This window comes from Gavia stellata, chromosome 14 (assembly GCF_030936135.1).
Source record: "Gavia stellata isolate bGavSte3 chromosome 14, bGavSte3.hap2, whole genome shotgun sequence".
Classification (NCBI taxonomy): Eukaryota; Metazoa; Chordata; class Aves; order Gaviiformes; family Gaviidae; genus Gavia; species Gavia stellata.
Genome location: NC_082607.1, coordinates 11,414,745 through 11,434,065, shown reverse-complemented (window position 1 = coordinate 11,434,065; position 19,321 = coordinate 11,414,745). Strand labels below are relative to the sequence as shown.

General features: G+C 43.0%; 2 protein-coding genes across 2 annotated transcripts in view; both read right to left on the bottom strand.

Moving 5' to 3' along the window:
• The window catches only part of TAF1 (TATA-box binding protein associated factor 1), a 34,558-nt gene extending 22,223 nt beyond the window's left edge, over nucleotides 1-12,335 (bottom strand). The window contains 14 exon segments of the mRNA XM_059824416.1: nucleotides 656-760; nucleotides 845-1,018; nucleotides 1,122-1,295; nucleotides 2,157-2,264; nucleotides 2,362-2,489; nucleotides 4,075-4,266; nucleotides 6,020-6,200; nucleotides 6,383-6,628; nucleotides 7,065-7,283; nucleotides 9,377-9,618; nucleotides 10,057-10,176; nucleotides 11,160-11,276; nucleotides 11,879-11,996; nucleotides 12,210-12,335. Coding sequence (XP_059680399.1) covers nucleotides 656-760; nucleotides 845-1,018; nucleotides 1,122-1,295; nucleotides 2,157-2,264; nucleotides 2,362-2,489; nucleotides 4,075-4,266; nucleotides 6,020-6,200; nucleotides 6,383-6,628; nucleotides 7,065-7,283; nucleotides 9,377-9,618; nucleotides 10,057-10,176; nucleotides 11,160-11,276; nucleotides 11,879-11,996; nucleotides 12,210-12,335 — 2,250 coding nt within the window.
• A 2,265-nt stretch (nucleotides 12,336-14,600) lies between these two features.
• On the bottom strand, nucleotides 14,601-18,182 carry LOC104253328 (rho-related GTP-binding protein RhoG). Its single transcript, XM_059824417.1, has one exon. The coding sequence runs from the start codon at nucleotides 18,163-18,165 to the stop codon at nucleotides 17,590-17,592; it is 576 nt and encodes a 191-aa protein (XP_059680400.1). The 5' UTR covers nucleotides 18,166-18,182; the 3' UTR covers nucleotides 14,601-17,589.
• Between the last annotated feature and the right edge of the window lie 1,139 nt (nucleotides 18,183-19,321).

The following is a 19,321-nucleotide window of genomic DNA, read 5'->3' as shown; positions in this document are numbered from 1 at the left end:
CAACACGCCCAGGTCCTTTTCCGCTGGGCAGCTTTCCAGCCATGCATCCCCAAGCCTGTAGCGTTGCATGGGGGTGTTGTGATCCAAGTGCAGGACTCAGCACTTGGCCTTGTTGAACCACATACAACTGGCCTCGGCCCATTGATCCATAATCTTCCCCAGCACCGAGGTCAGGCTGACAGGCCTGTAGTTCCCCAGATCCTCCTTCCGGCCCTTCTTGAAGGTGGGTGTCACATTTGCTAACCTCCAGTCATCTGGGACCTCCCCGGTTAGCCAGGACTGCTGGTAGGTGATGGAAAGCGTCTTGGTGAGCACTTCTGCCAGCTCCCTCAGTACCCTTGGGTGGATCCCACCCGGTCCCACAGACTTGTGGGTGTCTAAGTGGTGTAGCAAGTCACTAACCATTTCCCCTTGGATTGCGGGGGCTTCATTCTGCTCCCCATCCCTATATTCCAGCTCAGGGGGCTGGATACCTAGAGAACAACTGGTCTTACTATTAAAGACTGAGGCAAAGGCGGCATTTAGCACCTCAGCTTTTTCCTCATCCTTTGTCACTGTTTCCCCCCACGTCCAGTAAAGGATGAAGATTCTCCTTAGCCCTCCTTTTGTCGACAGTGTATTTATAGAAACATCTTCTTATGCTTGCTTTTCTCACCTGCAGTAACTGGCCTGGATGCAGAGAGCCCAAGAACGGAGAAGTGTGACAATAAACAGTCTCCCCATATTTACAGTCTGGAGCTCCCGGATCTTTGCCAGGTTTCTGCAACGTGCAATGAAGATGCAATTAGCACTCAGTGAGAGGCAGAAGAAAATCACTGCCCAACAGCAAAACCTGCATACTCACCCTTTTGTAGTAATTTTTAATCTTTGTTGCCATGCCAACCTGCATCATTAAAGGGGCATTTTCCTCACTATATTCAGCAAGGATGAGATCTCCATCCTTGCCAGTTAGGTCCTGTGGTGTGCGCATGAAAAACATTTCACCCCCGCCAGAAGCCTGACGCTCCTGCTCTCTCATCTGTGCCAGTGAAAAGACAGTGTTAGGCAAACAGCACATCAAACAGATCTGCTGTGCAAATGGAGCCACAGCAGACATCAGACACAGAGAAAAATAACTGTACCTTAGCTTTCTTTTTTATGTGCTTCAGCAGAGGTTGCACAGCATGGGGTCCTGGTTGGGACAAGGCACCAAAAGAGTATTTCTTCAGGGGAGGCCGATGAAATTGTCGGAGCTTCATAGGACCCATATGGGTGGGAAAGAATGGCTGGCGAAGTTCCACCGCTGGGATAGAGTGCTAGCGCAGGAACAAAATGTGTGTTAAGAATGACACGTATCATCTCAAAACCAAGATCAACCTCATATCCTGCTAACCTTTATATAACAGAACCTAGTAATATTTTTAGGTCTGCTAGGACTAGTACTAGTGCATTGAAATTCACTTGTCATCATACATGTTGCCTTTTGACAGAAAGTGCTTGGTCCATATATAAGATCGTTCCTTTCTGTACAGGGACAACTTTAATTTTACTATTTCAAATGGTACCCAATGAGAGGATTTTTTTTATTAACTAGGAGCATGCAAAGCTATTATCGCTATCAGTGGGAGAGAAGTGCATTTGGAATGACATACATTCTTCCCATTACAGAAGAGGCCAGAATCATATAAGGTTTTAGAAGAGGTCACTGAATACCACAATGAAGGAGGAAAAAAGTATCACCTCTTCACCTATGGCTAGTGAGCAGTAGTTAAAATTCATTATTATCTAAATTATTTTTATGATATCCAGATCAAAGCACACACTAGTAGCAGAAGTACAGCCTCACGTCTTGACTGTCTGCACCACTCCCCCCACTACCACTTCAGAAAGAGTACTACAGAAAAAGACACCAAACAAAAGCATCGCAAGTATGATACAGCAAAACCTAGCACCTAAACTTCAGTTTGATGGGACAATCAAGAAAAGTTAGTTCAAACTCCTTCCTAATCATTTTAATTAAACAACATTAAAAATCTCTCTCATGAACACTCAACTGACCTACTGTAATCTAAATTCTGGTTTTTTTTACAAATTCTAAATCACACTGTCAGCTAGAAACCTCCTACCAAGACAATCTATCTAATCTCTCACTCTATAGCCAACACTGCTGTGACTACCTGAATGATGTTGCCTCCAAAGGTTCCTCGAAGTCCCTGCTGTTTGGGGTAGTAAAACTCATCATTGGAGAGGTTCCAGGGATCCTTCACCTCTGGCTGAGACATGTTCTAATTCAATTTAAACACAGAGTGAGATGTGTCAAAAAAAAACTTGTCACTCTTTCCACGTCATTCCCAACTGCAAGGTGCCAAAGCTTATGCTGACCTGCTGGGGTTCTTCCTTGATGACACCTGTTTTTCCCAACAGGATTCGACTTTTCTTTAGAGAAGATTCTTTCTTGTTCTCCTTGGATGGAGAGTTCAAAGTCATTTCTTCCTTTTCATCAGGAATTTCTAAAAACACAAGCAATCACACTGTAGGGCACTTGTCCTAGGGTTCCCTTTTCAGTACCAAAACCTCCTACTGAGCTGCAGCTTGGTCCAGACATTTTAGCCTTTTTGTTCAGTTTCTGGGGTGACTGTCCTCCTTCTACACTCCTCCCCCTTTTCCTCCATACAGGTTAATATGAAACAAGCTCAAGAAACAGAGAAAAGCTCCATGCTTAAATCTCTACCTTACCTTCTTCAGCAGTGAGTAGATCTGAGTGTGAGGAGAGTGACTGTGAGGATTGCTTGGGGTATTCACTGCTCAACACAAAATTTACTAATAATCTGATCGATGAAAGTACAAGAAATAGCATCTGTTCTGCCAAAGTTATTCTAAAGAGAGTCAAGGCGACAGGAGTGCCAATACTGTTTCCCAGTTACATGTATTAATAATCCTTTTCTTCCCCACATATATACAACACAAAAGTGAGTCTGAATCCAAAGATAACATGGACCTGAACCCGAAAGGGATTCCTGAAAAGTTCCAGGAAAGTAGCATGAATTTTAAAAGTTAGCAATTTGTGAAGCATGGATTCTCCAAGTAAGATTTTCACATGAGAAGCAAGGCCTAGTGACATGGGCTTGGTAAATGCTATATCAGCTTCACACACAGATCTCATGTCACTCTATATAAAATAAGAATGGGTTCACCTTTGTCACTATTTGTACAAATATCTGCAATTTTGTGGTGTATTTCAGACTTGGAAAGAAAATACTGCGAGTCTGTTTTGTCTTTAACCAAGGTCAAATTAAGAGTGAATTTCAAAGTTGCTGGATAATACCAAAACATTCCAATAAATTCATATAGAAATTCTTAGAACTGACCCACTTTCCTGAGGAAGGAAATGCAATCCAGGCCATATAAAAGTGTAGCAAGATATGCCTATCCTTAAATTACATAAGGCTGCTTGAAGATTACCAACACACGCATTTAAGAGAAAGTGGTGATTTTAGTGGTCCAAATAAGACAAAAATATCACCAGCTTGTAGCAATATAAGCAGGGATTACATTCAAATCAAACTCCAGGAATACTGATTAAGTTTGTAGCAGCAACAAAAATGCTGACAGATATGCAAAGTCATTGCTTCCATGTGCCATTACCGCAGCCTGAAAGAGGCTTAAGGAATCTGCTTATTCAGGCTTTAAATACAAGCCATGCTGAGAATGGCATGGGCTAGTTTGTGGTTTACTTCTCTACCTTCTCTCTTCAAATCAACATGCATACAAATAAAATTAAGACAGTCACTTCTAAAACACACCAAAAGTCAGATTACTTATGTTAAATTTAAGTTCCAGAGCATTAATTCTTACTCTCCCATTACTGCTTTTAACTTTGGAGCTGGAAGTATATACATTACTGTTATTAGCGTTGCTGCCTTCTGCTTAGGCCTTTGAGTACTTGCAAATTATCTTCAAAAGCCAGAACAAAGAAAAACCATAAGTATTGCCCCAGTCCATTTATTTCCAGTCACAGTGTGACTATAAATCCTTACTTCCATTTCCACTTGTCTTTTCCCATTTGAGTCAAATTTCTGAATGCCATAATCATACCTAGAATTATGTTCTCATCATTTGGATCAAGTGTTAAAACAGGGGGATCCAAGTAGGTTTCCATTGCCTGATCATCCCAGATGATATTGTCTTCCCAACGGCCATATACTAACTCTTCATTATCAATTGGGAAAATAGAGTACCAGGGCTTGTCTTCATCCAGAGAAACTGCAACAATCATAAGGTAGAATCCTTAAGAGTTTATACACTACCTTGGCAGAAAACCATTTCAGAGCTCATCCCCATATCTTACTCTCTCAACCTTTCCCATCTTTTAGGACTTTCTGAGGGAGGACCTCTAAAAGGCAAAAAGAAAACTCATCTTGGAAGCAGAGACAACGTAGAGCCCCAAGTCTCAGCTTTACCAATGCTTAGAGATTTTGCTCCATTGAAACACAGAGAACCTCCAAGAATAAAATAGGGCCTCTATCAGGTTTTAGAGCAAACAAGTATCCCTTTTATCTACACTTTGTTGCCAAAAAAGGACCCTGCTATGACATAGAACACAAGTCTATACAGAAACACGTGTCACATGCATCTATTCATAGACCAAAGATTGACACCCTCATTACCTTGCTGTTCAGGAGCCTGCTTTTCTTTGCCCTTCGCTATACCTAGGACTCCTGCTACATTTGGTTTCTGTGCTAGTGGAATTGGTGGATTAAGCAAAGAGCCACTGCGGTTCAAACCTAGAGAAAAGGAAAACAAAACTAAGGTTAAGTTGAGTGGGAGGGCTAGGGGGCATTGCATGGCCTTAAATCAGAAGTTGGGGGTTGCATGGAGAGTGATTTCCAGCCTGTACCAGGATGGGCCTACTGCTCGCGTCACAAAGAATGTCATGTGTCATTGGTACAGGTAAGACTTACAACACATTCACCCACAGCTTACTGCTGGATTCTGCAGCCTCTTCAAAGTTACATTTGGCTTGCTTTGCATATGCTGCATGACGATGCATAAGGTGCATTTCTGTATGGTCCCTATAAAAGTGAGAGGCCTCAAGCAGGCAGTTGCTATTGTCAGAACAGTTAGTCTGGCCTCCAGCAGCTTCCTGTCTTATGTCAAACTGTCATAGAAAAAAGGATGGCCAAGCAGACCTCAAGGAATCATTCTGTGGAGGCAGCTTCTCCCAGGGCAGACCAACTCACTTATGCTCACGTGTCACTTATGTCACTTAAGTTAATGCTTCTGGAAGGCATAAGACCTAACGCATGTGAACAGACCAACCATGCTTAACATGTTACTGTAGCTTTTGATGGGACTCAACCACAGCGAGCCCAGGCCTGGACAGCTCAGGCACAACTGTGCTGAAATGAAAACTGTTATAAAAAGCTATCTCAAATTCACCTACCCAACCCCTCAGAGTGTCTTGTACTCATAGCTGTAAAGGATTGACACTAGTATGCAATAAAGATCTGACATTCCCATTAGTCTTTCCTTGTAGAAGCAGGATAAGATATAACAAACAGATGATAAACATTGATTCTACACAAGCAATTTAAATTTAAAATGCATCTATGTCTAAAAGAAGTCTGAGGCTTATAAGAATTGTTACTTCCTATCTAGAAAAAACAGAATACCATTATTAGTTCAGGAGAAGCTTCAGAAGACCTTTATGCAATTCTTCCAATAAAGAAAACATATAAAAAAATTCCTTTTCCTTTGGCCTATAAACAGGAGACATCTTAAGAGTAGCATTGCTTGATACTAATGTAGATGGGTCTAGCATCTGGTATTCCACATGGAGAGAAGCAAGTCAGAGTTGATATTTTCTTTAACAGAAGGGACCTACACTGTTTTTGGAAAGAAAGTAAGAATCTCAGAATTCTGAGCAGAGCTGTGATTTTGCCAAAAACATTCTCTGACAGGAAGAATTATGTTCTGTATTTGAGACGAAAGCATGCAATGCAACTACAGCAAGTACAATTCATACCAGACCATCGATTACCTTGTTGGGCATTGTATGCAGTAGCATTTCTAGTCATACTGGATGGCAGCCAGCCTGCCAAACTTGCCCGCTGTGTCTTAGTCCCTTTGTGCTTGACATCTTCTCCATTCCAGATAACATCATCTTCCCATTGGAGCTGTGTCACCATAAGGAAATGCTCATCAGCTAGCAGATCATCCTTCTCATCCATCAACCCTGCATCCTGGAAGGAAAGAATAGTTGCTTAGACCTGCATTGAACTTATACTTTCAAACTAAAGGAGGAAAATTAGCAGTCTCATTTTGCATGGTGCACAACCATCCACCAGCCCACCACCAGGCTCTCATTGTGCAGCAATCCCCAATGCCACAGCCATCTCCACACCTTCCCTCACAGTTCCCCTCTCACCCCCTCATCTGTGTGTCCTTTAACCTCCTGCTCCTTCTTCTTCTCTTTCAGCTTGAAACCATAATCAAATCCGCTGCCATCTTCAGGGATCCCCAGCATATCATACCAGAGCTGTGCTGGGCCATAGCGCCATTCTGCCACTTTAGGCTTTGTATCTGTCACTTTGTCTGTATCGCCAGCTGACTGGGAAAATTTTGATTCCACAGGTGCCATCATGGTAATCTGAAGCACAGCGAAGGAGGAGATGGTTACACTGATGGTCTATCTAAGTGTCAGTAAGAGGTTTCTTCCTTCCATGTTTCCCAGTTTATTCCCGAAGGAGAAAAGTATTTCTAAGAAGTGCTTTTCCATACTTACTAGCTGTGTTAAGCATGTTCTGCAATTAGACTTCCAAGAACACAGAGATTTCTTCTTGATACAAAGAGGATAAGCTCTCCTATCGATCCTGTACCACAGACGCAGCCTTCTCAGTAAGAAGCAATCACCTGAAGTCACTGACTAGTATCTGAAGAAGAGCTTCTGCACAGCTGCAATATAAGCCAACCCTGTCCTCCAGTTTTATTTTGGAGGAAAAGCTCTTTACTCTAAAAGTCGCTGTCCGATCTGCTACTACCCCCAGTGCTAGCTGGTGACCCTCTCTGAGTCTCAGATATCCCACCTCATCATCTGAAAGGCACTGCTCAGGAGGGGGAGGAGCAGCAAACTCATATTCCCAAGGAGATTTTCCTTCCATTCCACTCTCAACTACAACTTCACCCTCCTGTATCTGCACTTCTTGTGCCAACTCCCGATGTTTCTTCTTGCGTTTCCTTCGGGCACTACGCCAAACCGATGGAACATTCTTTCCAGGGCCAAAGAGACGCAGGAAACGCAGCACCTAGAATAGGAAAAAACAAGAGGGTCAGACAAAAAAAACCACTGTGGAATGCTTGTCTGTCTTTCCCTCACCTTAGAGCAGTAATGAAAGAGAGCACTCTGAAATTCAGAAGCTTGGCCTGTACTATAATCCCAACACCTGACGCAATCAACAGTCTCTTGGTTACACTTGAAAAAAAGTTTCTGATCCATCAAATAGATGGATCCTTCCTTTTCAAAATTATTTATTCTTAATTCCAGACACAAAGAAACTCAGAGGGAAGAAAGATTGCCTTTACATATTGGGCATGTGGTAAGACACCACCTGGAAATAATTATTTTCATTCTGAACAATCCACAACCTTCAGAAAGACACATGGAGATTGAAGAAGAGTTGATAAAATTACTAGCAAAAGAGACAAAGCTAGAAGACAGTTACATAAAGCAGAGATTTCTTAAGCAACCAGATAAAAACAAATACCATGGTCCAGAAATAACACACTCATTTTTATTTCAATCACAATGCAGTTCCCCTATACGCATACTGCATACCTCCAAAACCTGCACTAATGACAATGACAAACTTTCTCTTCTGTTTCTTCTATGATTACGACTGCTGTTTTTTAAGCACTGATAATTGTTTCTTCAGAGCACTCTTGTAAAGAGGGAAAGCATTATTCCCAAATTAACTGACAGATGTAGGAAACAGGGATTAGAACCAAAGATTTGTAAAGAGATGTCTTATTAATGTTCCCTGTTAATCTGTTACGCTGATCCCCAAAGGAAATAATGTTTATAACCACTCTATCCATCTCTGCCCACATCCACGTTATCCTTCTTCCCAAAACTCCCCCAGATTACATCTGAACCCTTTGGCTGGTTTTAATGACTCTTCACCAAGGGCAAAGGTCTCGGACAAAGTTAAGCTGCTAACAGTTTAATGAAACACAAAGTCTGCTTCTCCATGTGCTATTTTAAGTGGTTTCATCAAGAAAAACAGTGCTACATTAACATGCACATTCTCAGACATAAACCAACCCTCACAGCCAAATCTACAGGATTTCAGGCTTTGCCAGCTCTAGTGCTCATGTATTAATTATGAAAAGTGCTCAGCATTAACAGCTTGCACTGATTTCTGCACGCACTGGGCACATTCAACACTGAACCAGTCCCTGACATTACATGCTGAGCACCAAAGAAATGAACGCACCAATACACAAAACAGTAACACAGGAAACACCAAATTTGCAAAAGCCACAAGAGCATCCAGAAGGCTAACTTCTGTGCTAGAGCCTCACCTAGATTTCTAATAGACAGAGGTTAGCTAAATCATTAAAACATGATATTTAGTTATGCAAATTGCTCAGCTCTTACACAAAGGCTGTGATGGAGGCGCACATAAAACCAAGTTATCCTGGCTCACAACCATCTGTTTGGCAACTATAAGCCCATTTTTATTCTCTTTCCCCTCCCACATTTCCTCTCTTCTTGACAGCTTTAAAACTTTTAAAATAATTATTCAAATACATTGACTACATTTACTATTTGGGAGCATTTAGAAAAGTATTGTAATGAATTTGCTTTGTGCAAAAAACGATCATTCTTTCAACCAACTTGTTATTGAGCTAATTTCTGATCCATACTCAGAGCAGTTTTGAGAGAGGGTTAAGTAAAGGATACAGATCACAAATTGTTTCAAGAAGAGCACACCAAGTTCAGGACAGCACGAAAGGAGGAGCAAATATTTGCCATAAAAGCCAGAAAGCAGACAGATTAGCTTTATGGTTTTTAATCATCTAGCAAAAGTATTCTCTACCACCTCAGAAAAACAATTTTCACAAAACAAAAGGCCTGTGCTATGGTCTAACAGAACAGCAAAACATTGTTTCACACCCTGATGTGTATGATGCTTTTTAAGAGGCTACTGCAAATGGCAGGCAAAGCATTACATATTAAGCAATCTGGAAACAGCAGCACACAGAAACTAAAGAAAGTATTGAGGTGAGCAAGAACATCTATGCAATTACTTACTACATACCCTTAATACTATACAATTCATATTTAGAGGGCTTACATGATATAGTTTCTGTCACTTCCACATATCTCTTACAATACCTTGCCTGGTCGAAATTCCGGGAAGAGCTCTGTAACACTTGGCAACTGTTTGGTAGCATCTCGCTGCATGATTCCTGCAAGAGGAAGTGTGAGTTTGCCTTCCTTGGATTCTGCCTGCCTGGCTTCTTGAGGTCCCATCTCTGACTCAGAATCAGAGCTGCTGCTGAAATCCACCTTGTCGGAGGCAGCAGAGGAAGGAGCAATGATGGAGGGCAAAATGATACCGTCTCCATCTTCAGATACTACAATAGAACAAGCACCTTATAAACAAACAGGTTTCCTCCCTGTCCCCTAGTACAACCCTAAAATGCCACATCTACTGTTTATACCGAGTTATGCAAAAATTAAGCTTCTGCAGGTGTACCATTCTGGTTTAACCTTTCATTTTATCCTAAGTGTTCCAGGTGAATTTCCCAGCCACAACTGAGAGGATGAGATAAAAAAGCAGTTTCATTGTCAATATCAGTATTTTAACAATCACTGGAAATATAACATTTCACCCTGCATTTCAGACAATCCTGTAACATTGCATATCAGGACAAAGACCCACCTTCAGATGCAGTCTGCAGACCGAATTTTGATGACGCGTGGTGCTTGCCGCAGAATGAACTGCCACACAGCAGTGTTTGCTTCCTTCAGACATTCATATCGCCAGAGAGAAGAAGAAAGTCCTCACTCACCAGTGGCAGCTGCATCCTTTTCATCTTCTCTCTTTCCAGGTACTGGAGGGGGTGGTGGCGGTGGCATCAACTTGGAATCAATATCTTCACAGTCAGCATCGTAATCATCGTCATCTTCATCTAACCAGTCAGGAGACAAGACTGCGTATTAAGCAGACAATAAAAGGGAACCATGCACCCTTCCTATTTATACTATCTCATACCTGTCCCAACCTGATAAAACCATGTCTTCTCATTAGTAAGGAGACCATTCTCATTTTGTAACTGGATGCAAAAGTCTTAAAAGTTCGGCTTCCTGCACAAACTCATTTGCAAGATTGAAATTTAAGAAAGAGTGGGAAGGAGGGAAAAAAGCAAACTGACAGAAAGATGACTGAAGCACTTAAAATATATATATCTATATTCTGCTATCACCTTCCCTTATTCATGCTTTGCAGAGCAAACAAAGTTGCTAAACAAGGAAGAAAAATGTGGTTAAAAAGCCCAAATCACCTTTACATCCCACTACCCACAATATGTCAACAGAAAGGTTAAGTGTAAAGCAGCTTTAAGGAACAGGCAAAGATTTAGCATTTGCAGTAGCAGCTACTGAAAGGGAAAAGCTGAATGTTTTTGAAAATCTGTTCTAGACCAGACAGAGATCCCTGGGACTGACAAAAGAACCGAAGTGCCTTCTGCAGAAAGTCATTTCAGAAAAAGAACTCAAGGGTAAAACAGGACAGACATATTAAGACTGAAGTGACTCTCTAAGGGATCAGAACCTTATCTCTATTTCTGAGTATCTCCAAGAAGCACCAGGCCTTCCTGCATAACCCTCCTCCTAAGAACACAGGTTAAAGAAATATGAGCAGGTATTGGGTATTCTCTGCAGGGGATCCCAGAGCAAAAGGAGGAGTATAGTTTAACTCTAATGAGGAACCAATTCCTTAAAAAAGGAAGATATCAAGCAGTGGCTTCATCCAGTGAACAGTTTCACAAAGACTTATATTGGGCTCTTGAAGCAAGGAGTGAAAAGGCACAATGGCACCCATATAAGAGGCTGTCAAGGCCCATTAGCCCAAAATACGTTCTACAGGTAGAGCTGTAACGCTAATCCCATTTACCTGGTCTTCGAATCGGCTGCAGGCTCCCCATTGCCTGCTTATACCTACGGCTCTCATCTTCTGCCACTTCATTAATATCTGAATAATCAACAGCATCTTCCGTGCTCTTAACCCAGCCTAGGAAGAACAGAAATCTAGTCACACAACTTTATTCTAATATATATTACTAACTTCAAACTCATTACGTACATATGAATCCTTTCCTATGCTTCCTTTTCTTAGAGGAACAAAAACATCTGATTAACATCTCCCATGAGAGTATTTTCCCCCTCATTCCAACCAAAAGTTAAGAGAGCTCTGAATTTCCCCTAGAGAATGGTAAGTAACCAACTTTAGCACAAGGAACACCTTTCACTTACCAGCGAAACTGTTGAATACTCTCAGAAATAAAAGAGAGACATAATATTACTGTGCACAAAATAGGCTTGTGTAACACAAGGGAAAACACGGAATAAACTTATTTATGAGGGAGAAGAGACAAGTAAAAAAAAAACTTACAAAAAATTAAAGAGAACAAGTGCAAAAGTGACCAGGAGATAACGCGGGATTCACTCTGGCAAGAAGGAGAAGGCAAGGCCTTTGCCAGAGGACCTCTGACCAGATAACATGACGATATTCCTTGCAGCCCCAGATGACCTGGGTACATTGCTTCCTCTCCAGCAAGAACTCTGATCCTGCAGCCCCACTGATGTTTAACTGCAGGTACCCCAGTGCCTAACCTTCCTCGTCCAGGTGGGCTCCATCGGCCTCCGGGCTGTCCTCCTCGCTCGCTGTGATCTCGGTGATCAGGTTGCCCAGTCCCAGCACACCCAAGCCGGCCAGGTGCTTCTTGGATTCCTGGAGAGACCAGAGCCACGTCCCAGCTGGGAGGCTCCGCCGGCTCAGCCAGGTCGAGCCCCCCTAACCGCCTGCTCGGTCCTGCCCCGGAGCCTGGCCGACCAACACCGCCTCCCCGGCCCGCCCCGCTGCGACCCCGGTTCCTCTCCCGTCCCTCAGCCCGCGCCGCCGGCCGGGCCGCAGCGGCTTCTCCCCCGAGAGACACAGCCCTACCTTGTCGAGGACGCTGTCCCCCTCCAGCTGCCCCGCCTCATTGATGTTGCCGAAGAGGAATCCGGCCAGCAAAAAGGGTTCAGCGCGGCCGCCATCCGTCTCCTCCTCGCTCTCCGAGTCTGACATCGCGGCGGCGCCGACCCGGAACCGGAACCGCGGCCACGACCTGAAGGAGCCGCCGCCGCCGCCGCCGCCGCCGCCACCACCACCCCGCGCCGGCAAACAGCGGCCCCGCGCGGCCCCGCCCGGCAACGTCCCAAGGAATCACAGAATCACAGAATCACAGAATCTCTAAGGTTGGAAAAGGCCTGTAAGATCATCAAGTCCAACCAAAAAAAAAAAAAAAAACAAAAACAAAAAAAACCACACCACACAACAACAACAAACCACAACACACCAAAAACCAACCCACCCAACACCACACAGCTCCATGCCCATCAAGCTACATCCCACAATGCCACATCCACACGCTCCTTGAATACCTCCAGGGAGAGTGACTCCACCACCTCCCTGGGCAGCCTATTCCAATGTTTCACTACTCTCTCAGTAAAGAACTTTTTCCTAATATCCAGCCTGAACCTCCCCTGGCGCAACTTGAGGCCATTTCCTCTAGTCCTGTCACTAGTCACTTGGGAGAAGAGACCAACACCCACCTCTCTGCAACCCCCTTTCAGGTAATTGTAGAGAGTGATGAGGTCTCCCCTCAGCCTCCTCTTCTCCAGAATGAACAACCCCAGCTCCCTCAGCAGCTCCTCACAAGACTTGTGCTCCAGACCCCTCACCAGCTTCGTCGCCCTTCTCTGGACACGCTCCAGCACCTCAATGTCTTTCTTGTAGGGAGGGGCCCAAAACTGAACACAGCATTCGAAGTGCGGCCTCACCAGAGCCGAGTACAGGGGCACGATCACCTCCCTGCTCCTGCTGCCCACACTGTTTCTGATACGGGCCAGGATGCCGTTGGCCTTCTTGGCCACCTGGGCACACTGCTGGCTCATATTCAGCCGGCTGTTGACCAACACCCCCAGGTCCTTTTCTGCAGGGGAGCTTTCCAGCCACTCGTCCCCAAGCCTGTAGCGTTGCATGGGGTTGTTGTGGCCAAAGTGCAGGACCCGGCATGTGGCCCTGTTGAACCTCATCCGGTTGGCCTCAGCCCATCGATCCAGCCTGTCCAGATCCCTCTGCAGAGCCTTCCTACCCTCAAGCAGATCAACACTCCCTCCCAACTTGGTGTCGTCTGCAAACTTGCTGAGGGTGCACTCTATCCCCTCATCCAGATCATCAATAAAGACATTAAACAAGACCGGTCCCAAAACTGAGCCCTGGGGGACTCCGCTTGTGACCAGCTGCCAGCTGGATTTCACCCCATTCACTACAACTCTCTGGGCTCAGCCGTCCAGCCAGTTTTTTACCCAGCGAAGAGTGTACCTGTCTAAACCACGGGCCACCAGCTTCTCCAGGAGAATACTGTGGGGAACATGTCAAAGGAAGTGCAGAGGCTCCGGCGTTCACCGAAAAATCGTTTATTGGATTGAAGAAACAGGGTCTGGCTTTCCACAGGAAAGAACTACGTTTAGAACAGGTGCGTTACAAACAGCAGGGTGAGTTAAAACGAGAGCCAGAGAGATGAGGAAAGGTTTATTACAACTTAATTCCACATAATTTAAAAAAAAAAAATCCTTTAAAACTGTTAGCTGCAATACAAATTCTTTTATAGTATAACATCAAGTCGCCAGTGTATGTATCAGTACCACATTGAGAGTCTTGGGCTCCCACTGCTGACGGGCACTCCCCGCAGCCCACCCAGGGGGTCAGGACCCCTGTGAGATCCATCCGCTTGTCGGGGGTCAGCCCAAGCAGCACCGAGGATTCTACAGAGCAAGGTTTAGAACTCGGAGACAAAGCACGGTGAGGCTCTTCTAGTTTAAATTTCATAGAAATAGCTACAGCTGTAAACTGGAGAAAGCACTTACACATCTAAGGACACCTTCGGACACAGAATTCCTGAACTGCTCAGCTCCCTGTGGATGGCTTCAGCTATATTTAAAAAAAACACTGAAGTATTTCTGAAAATCATTCACAAACTGAAGGATTAAAATCGGTCTCTTCATAGAAAGTCTGTTCTGTGAATTAAGACATATACACTGCATTTCTATTCAGTAGCAAACTGAGGAATCTTGAACAGTTCAGGAAACCCGTATGGCTTAACCCAGCCTTTCTGATCTCCCGAAAATAGCAAAATCCAGCCGTGAGATTGTATGAAGTCTGTATTTGTTACCTGCCCACAGAAAAAAAAAACATGTCAAAGGAATGGAATTGATTGTAGACTGAAGCACTGGACTACTTACAATAAAATGCACCAAGAATTGGGGGGGGGGGAGGGGGGGGGAAGGGAGGAAGGTTACAGAGAATGCCCACTGAATGGAAAAGCTCCTTGGATCTGTGTGCTCCTGAAGCTCATTCTCATGAAAAGCAGAGGCTGGAGGAAACCAGCTGTCAGGACTTTTGCTCCTGGCAGAAAGCGACAGAAATAAAAGGCATCTAAATTACTATAATGAGGTACTCCAAAGTTAGTAAAAAGATTTTGACAGTGTTCAAAGTTCACTTTCTGCCCATTTTCATCACTATCATGTTACTCTCCTCAGTACTGTTGTGCAATCCATTTATTAAGTAATCCAGATGGGGATAAAGTGTTCTAGCATAATGTAATCAATAATGTAATCAATTTGAATTGATTAAGTAGTTGAATTTTATCTCACCGTACTCTCTTCCAGTTAACACCAGGATGGCTGCTCTGTGAGCCTACAGAAACGAGGGGGGATGTGCAATAATACTTGCTCACAGGATTTCTTCTCCACAAAATTATTGTAATCCAGTTAGGAATAACCACAAAAGATGCAGAACTAAAAGATTTCAGTATGTAAAAAAGTAAAAACTTTTTAAAACAGTAGTAGCTTCAGTACAAAATTGCAAATATATGTAGAAAAAAAAAAGAGGTGCCTGTTGGTGAAATTAAAAGTCTATTTAAGAGCAATTCAAACACATCACAAACTTTTTAAAGTACATCTCTGAATGAAGCAAAGGTTATGGGCTTGCACCGGGGTAACTAGACAGTTGATTTAGGCCTGACCAGCATCAAAAGAAACATGTGCACTGGCTTAAATAAATACATTTTAAACATGATAAATTCTATTTACTCACTTACTGAAATTTACCTACAGAAAATAATCTTGAATTAGAAGGCACAGAGTTAATTGCTGCCTGCAAGTCAAGCCCACACTAAAGGCCTACTACTAAAGTAAAGGCAGAACATGGTGAGTAGAGGTTACCTCACTGAAATACTCCTACACCCTCACAGCCTGCAGGGCACTGGGTAGGAGCCACATCTGGAACAGCACTTCTTCTACAAGTGCAAAAGGCACAAAGACACTCCAGGCAATGGCACTTGGTGAAGAAAAAATATGCAGAGTCTCTAGGCTTCTGCAAACATCATATGTAACGGGTGTTTTGGTGTTGCCTGCAATGAGGCAATGGTTGGAACATGGTGTTGGTTCACTAACCCACATAGACCAGTATTTGGATTAACTGCAGTTTATAATCTATGGGTTGCAGTTTGCTAAAGCAGTACCAGCATGAGCATACCTCAGATATACAAAAATTGCAGTTAGTGTTAGCATCAGTTACACCAGCTGAAGAAAGGCACATCCTCTTCAAAGAGGGGAATTAGGGCACAAATACAAATGTTTCTATCCACCTGGTATTTTTGCCCATATCAGATAAAGCAAGGTCAAATTAACACAAGATCCCTAATAACCTTGTTGATGTATTGTCTGTATCTTGCTAAAATGAGGCTTATTTTCTGACCAGGGTATACACCAGTGCAGTTTTGCATGTGTGGGAATCACAAGAAAGCAAGTTCTGAATTACCAATTGAGGCTGCATCCAGACAAAGACAGCACTGTCAACTTCAGACAACAAAGCCCAGTCCAGCATCATTGGTTTCACACAAAGTATCTTTGAAGCATGCTGCTTTCATACCACCAAGCTGTAAGGTTAAGTCTAAGGAAGGTTTCATGTGCTCACTCCTCAGCTGGTCCCGGAATCACACATAAAGAACAGTGCACATCCTGAAAATAAAAGCCAGCTGCCACTCACTAGGGCTGCTAAAGAAAGTTAAAAAGTACGTAAGTAGAACTTCAGTTAAAAAAGTTTATAACTGATCACCTAGCAGAGAGGAGAAAACTGCCCAGGTAAACCTATCCAGTGACTGGCTAACTATTACAAGTTTAACTGAAACCATCAGTGAGTTGCCAGGAAGAAACGAGGGTTCCCGGATCCTGTAAATAGAACCTCCAAATTTTCTGTCAGTGTTCTCCCAGAAGAACAACAAAGGAATTTGCTGTAAAAATCTCAGGTGGTGGCCCCAAGAACATTAAGAAGTGAAGCAATGAATTCCTCAAGAGCAAACAGGCTGCTATCAAGTCTCTGGGATTCATCAAAGGAATCGCACTGAAAAAAAAAAAATCTCGTTTTGAGAAGTGTCGTCCCAACTACCTCAGTCAGTCCGAGAAGGTTAAGTGTTAACTTTATTCTCAGGGTGCAAAGTCTCTTTGGAGAGTGAAATAAAATATCAGTTTAGAAGATTATGGAAGACTTGCATCTAAACTACTCTTCTACCTCTCCAATTCAAAAGTATGAAAATCACTCATTTGAGTGATTCATCATTATCCTAAGTTCCTTACATTAGGAGAAATCAGCTCCTGCTTCTATTAATAAAATCACTGCAGGTGTTCCCTGGGTCTTGCTCATTACATTAAACATGCCTGATGCTAACTCTTCATATAAACGATCACAGTTCACTGTAAGGTGAATCTCAGTAACATTTCAGGCATTTTTGCATGTAAACAAATTGTTTTCAAGCTTTAAATTGACAAATTAAAACAACAGGACAGCCAGACTTCTGTTTGCAAAACAAATTCAATCAGTAAATAAGGGATGGGAAAAGCAGCAGCTACGCTTAAAGCAAAGTTATCAGAATTTGTGCTTTTCAGCAAATCTAGTAACTGATGGCTATCCAGTAAAGAAGTCTGGCTTCAAAGAAGTCCCATCTTTTACTTTCCTCCACTAAATAAGGACAGAAGCCAAGTGATCCGTGGAAAAGCTGGAGACTGGAACTTTAAAAATAAAGTAGGTATTTGACCTCTCGGAAAAAAAAAACGTTCTGTTTCAGTTTCCCTGAAGCAATAAAAGTACAAGAATATTCGTTGCATAAACCATTTCTGCTTAGAGCTGTTAGTGCAAGATGCAAATCTTCAATTTAACTCAAAGAGCCCTCCAAGATTCTAGTCAATATTCAACTTTGAACATCCATCACCCGAGGTAACTACAATAAGACACACTTTCTTGTGTTCTTCTTTGTCACAGGATACAGAACTGCACGCACAGCTTCAGCAAACACCTCCCGAACACCCTCCTGATTCAACGCTGAGCACTCCAAATATTTGACTGCTCCAATTTGTTTAGCCAGCGAAGTCCCCTGCTGTGGGGTAGTGGGAGCCAAGCTTTGCTCTTTCAACTTTTTAACTGTTTCCAGGTCATTTCTCAAGTCTCTCTTCGTGCCCACTAAAAGAATGGGAACATTTGGACAGTGGTGAGAAACTTCAGGATGCCATTTGTGCCTCACGTTTGCATAGGAAGAGGGGCTACCGATGGAGAAACAGATGACGAATACATTGGTTTGAGGATACGAGAGTGTGCGCAGACGGTCATATTCCTCCTGGCCTGCAGTGTCCCAGAGGTTCAGGCTAACTGTCCGGCCATCAACAGTCATTTGGGCACTGTAGTTGTCAAACACAGTAGGGATGTACTCTTCTGGGAAGGCATTGGTGGTATAGCTGATGAGAAGACAAGTTTTTCCCACAGCGCCATCTCCAACAACTACACACTTTATAGTCTGCATTCTTTACCCAGAAACAAAGTCCTGCACAAAGCAAGAAAAAGAAATTAGGAAACGCACATTCAACGATAGTAATTTTAAAGATAAGCTTTAGCAAGTGTTTTTAATATTGCTAATGATTTCTTATGACAGCTAGACACACTCGGTGTGTCAGAAGCCATTATGAAGCTCACAGGCTAGAAAAACAATAGTGAAATGGAGATGCAATGAGTTGAGACCTCAGTGACAACTGGCTGCATTCCAACCATGTAAGTACAAATTAGCCAAATTCCCACAGTCTTGCCTTACTGCCAGACAGTTTCCCACAGACAAAGGGACAAGTCCTTAGAGGTACCTGCAAGTGGAAAGGAATCGTAACCTCAGACCTAGTAACAAGACACTCTGTCATTTGTAGGTTCATACACACACCTCTGTACACACACCTTCTTCCAAGATGCACGCTTCTTGTTTACATAGTCTACTGCCTAAGCAGTTTACTACAAAGAAAGGTCCAAAAATTATATAATTAACCAAGATACCCATTGCTGGGCTGCACTGCTACTGTTTACTGTAGTAATTCACTGAACCCAGGATCAATCAGACCTCAAGCAATTGCATTATTTAGAGGACACCACAAAAAAGGTTCAGAAAGTAGTACGTACAAGAAAAGCTGTTCTTTGAAATATAACTAGCCATAGTACCCAGATTAGAATACGTAAAGAATTCTCCTAAAGAAGCCAAGAACAGATTATCCTCACTAATCAGTGACAGAACAAGCAGAACTTAATAGGCTTGAGCTACAATAAAGAAAGCTTATACTGAGCATTAGAAAAATACATGCTGTAAAAGATCAGCAAACAGTCTTCCTAAGCAGACTGGGGAATTGTTACAGGCTTCCCTATCCTTTTCCTGACACGTGAAGAGTAGGTTTGATAATCAAATGGATACAGCCTAAAACTCAATTCATTCTAAACTTTCATCACATGAACAGCAGGAACTTTGAAAATAGCATGGAACAACTACAAGCAGTCATTTATTGTACATTTGTTGCATGTTGGAGCTTCCACTGCTAGCCTGAACAAGAAAGAACTTGCATCTGCCTTCTCACCCAAATGCCTTTGAGTACTATCACTATTACTGTCAGTAATCCTCAACTTGCAACCAGCAGCAAATACGCGGC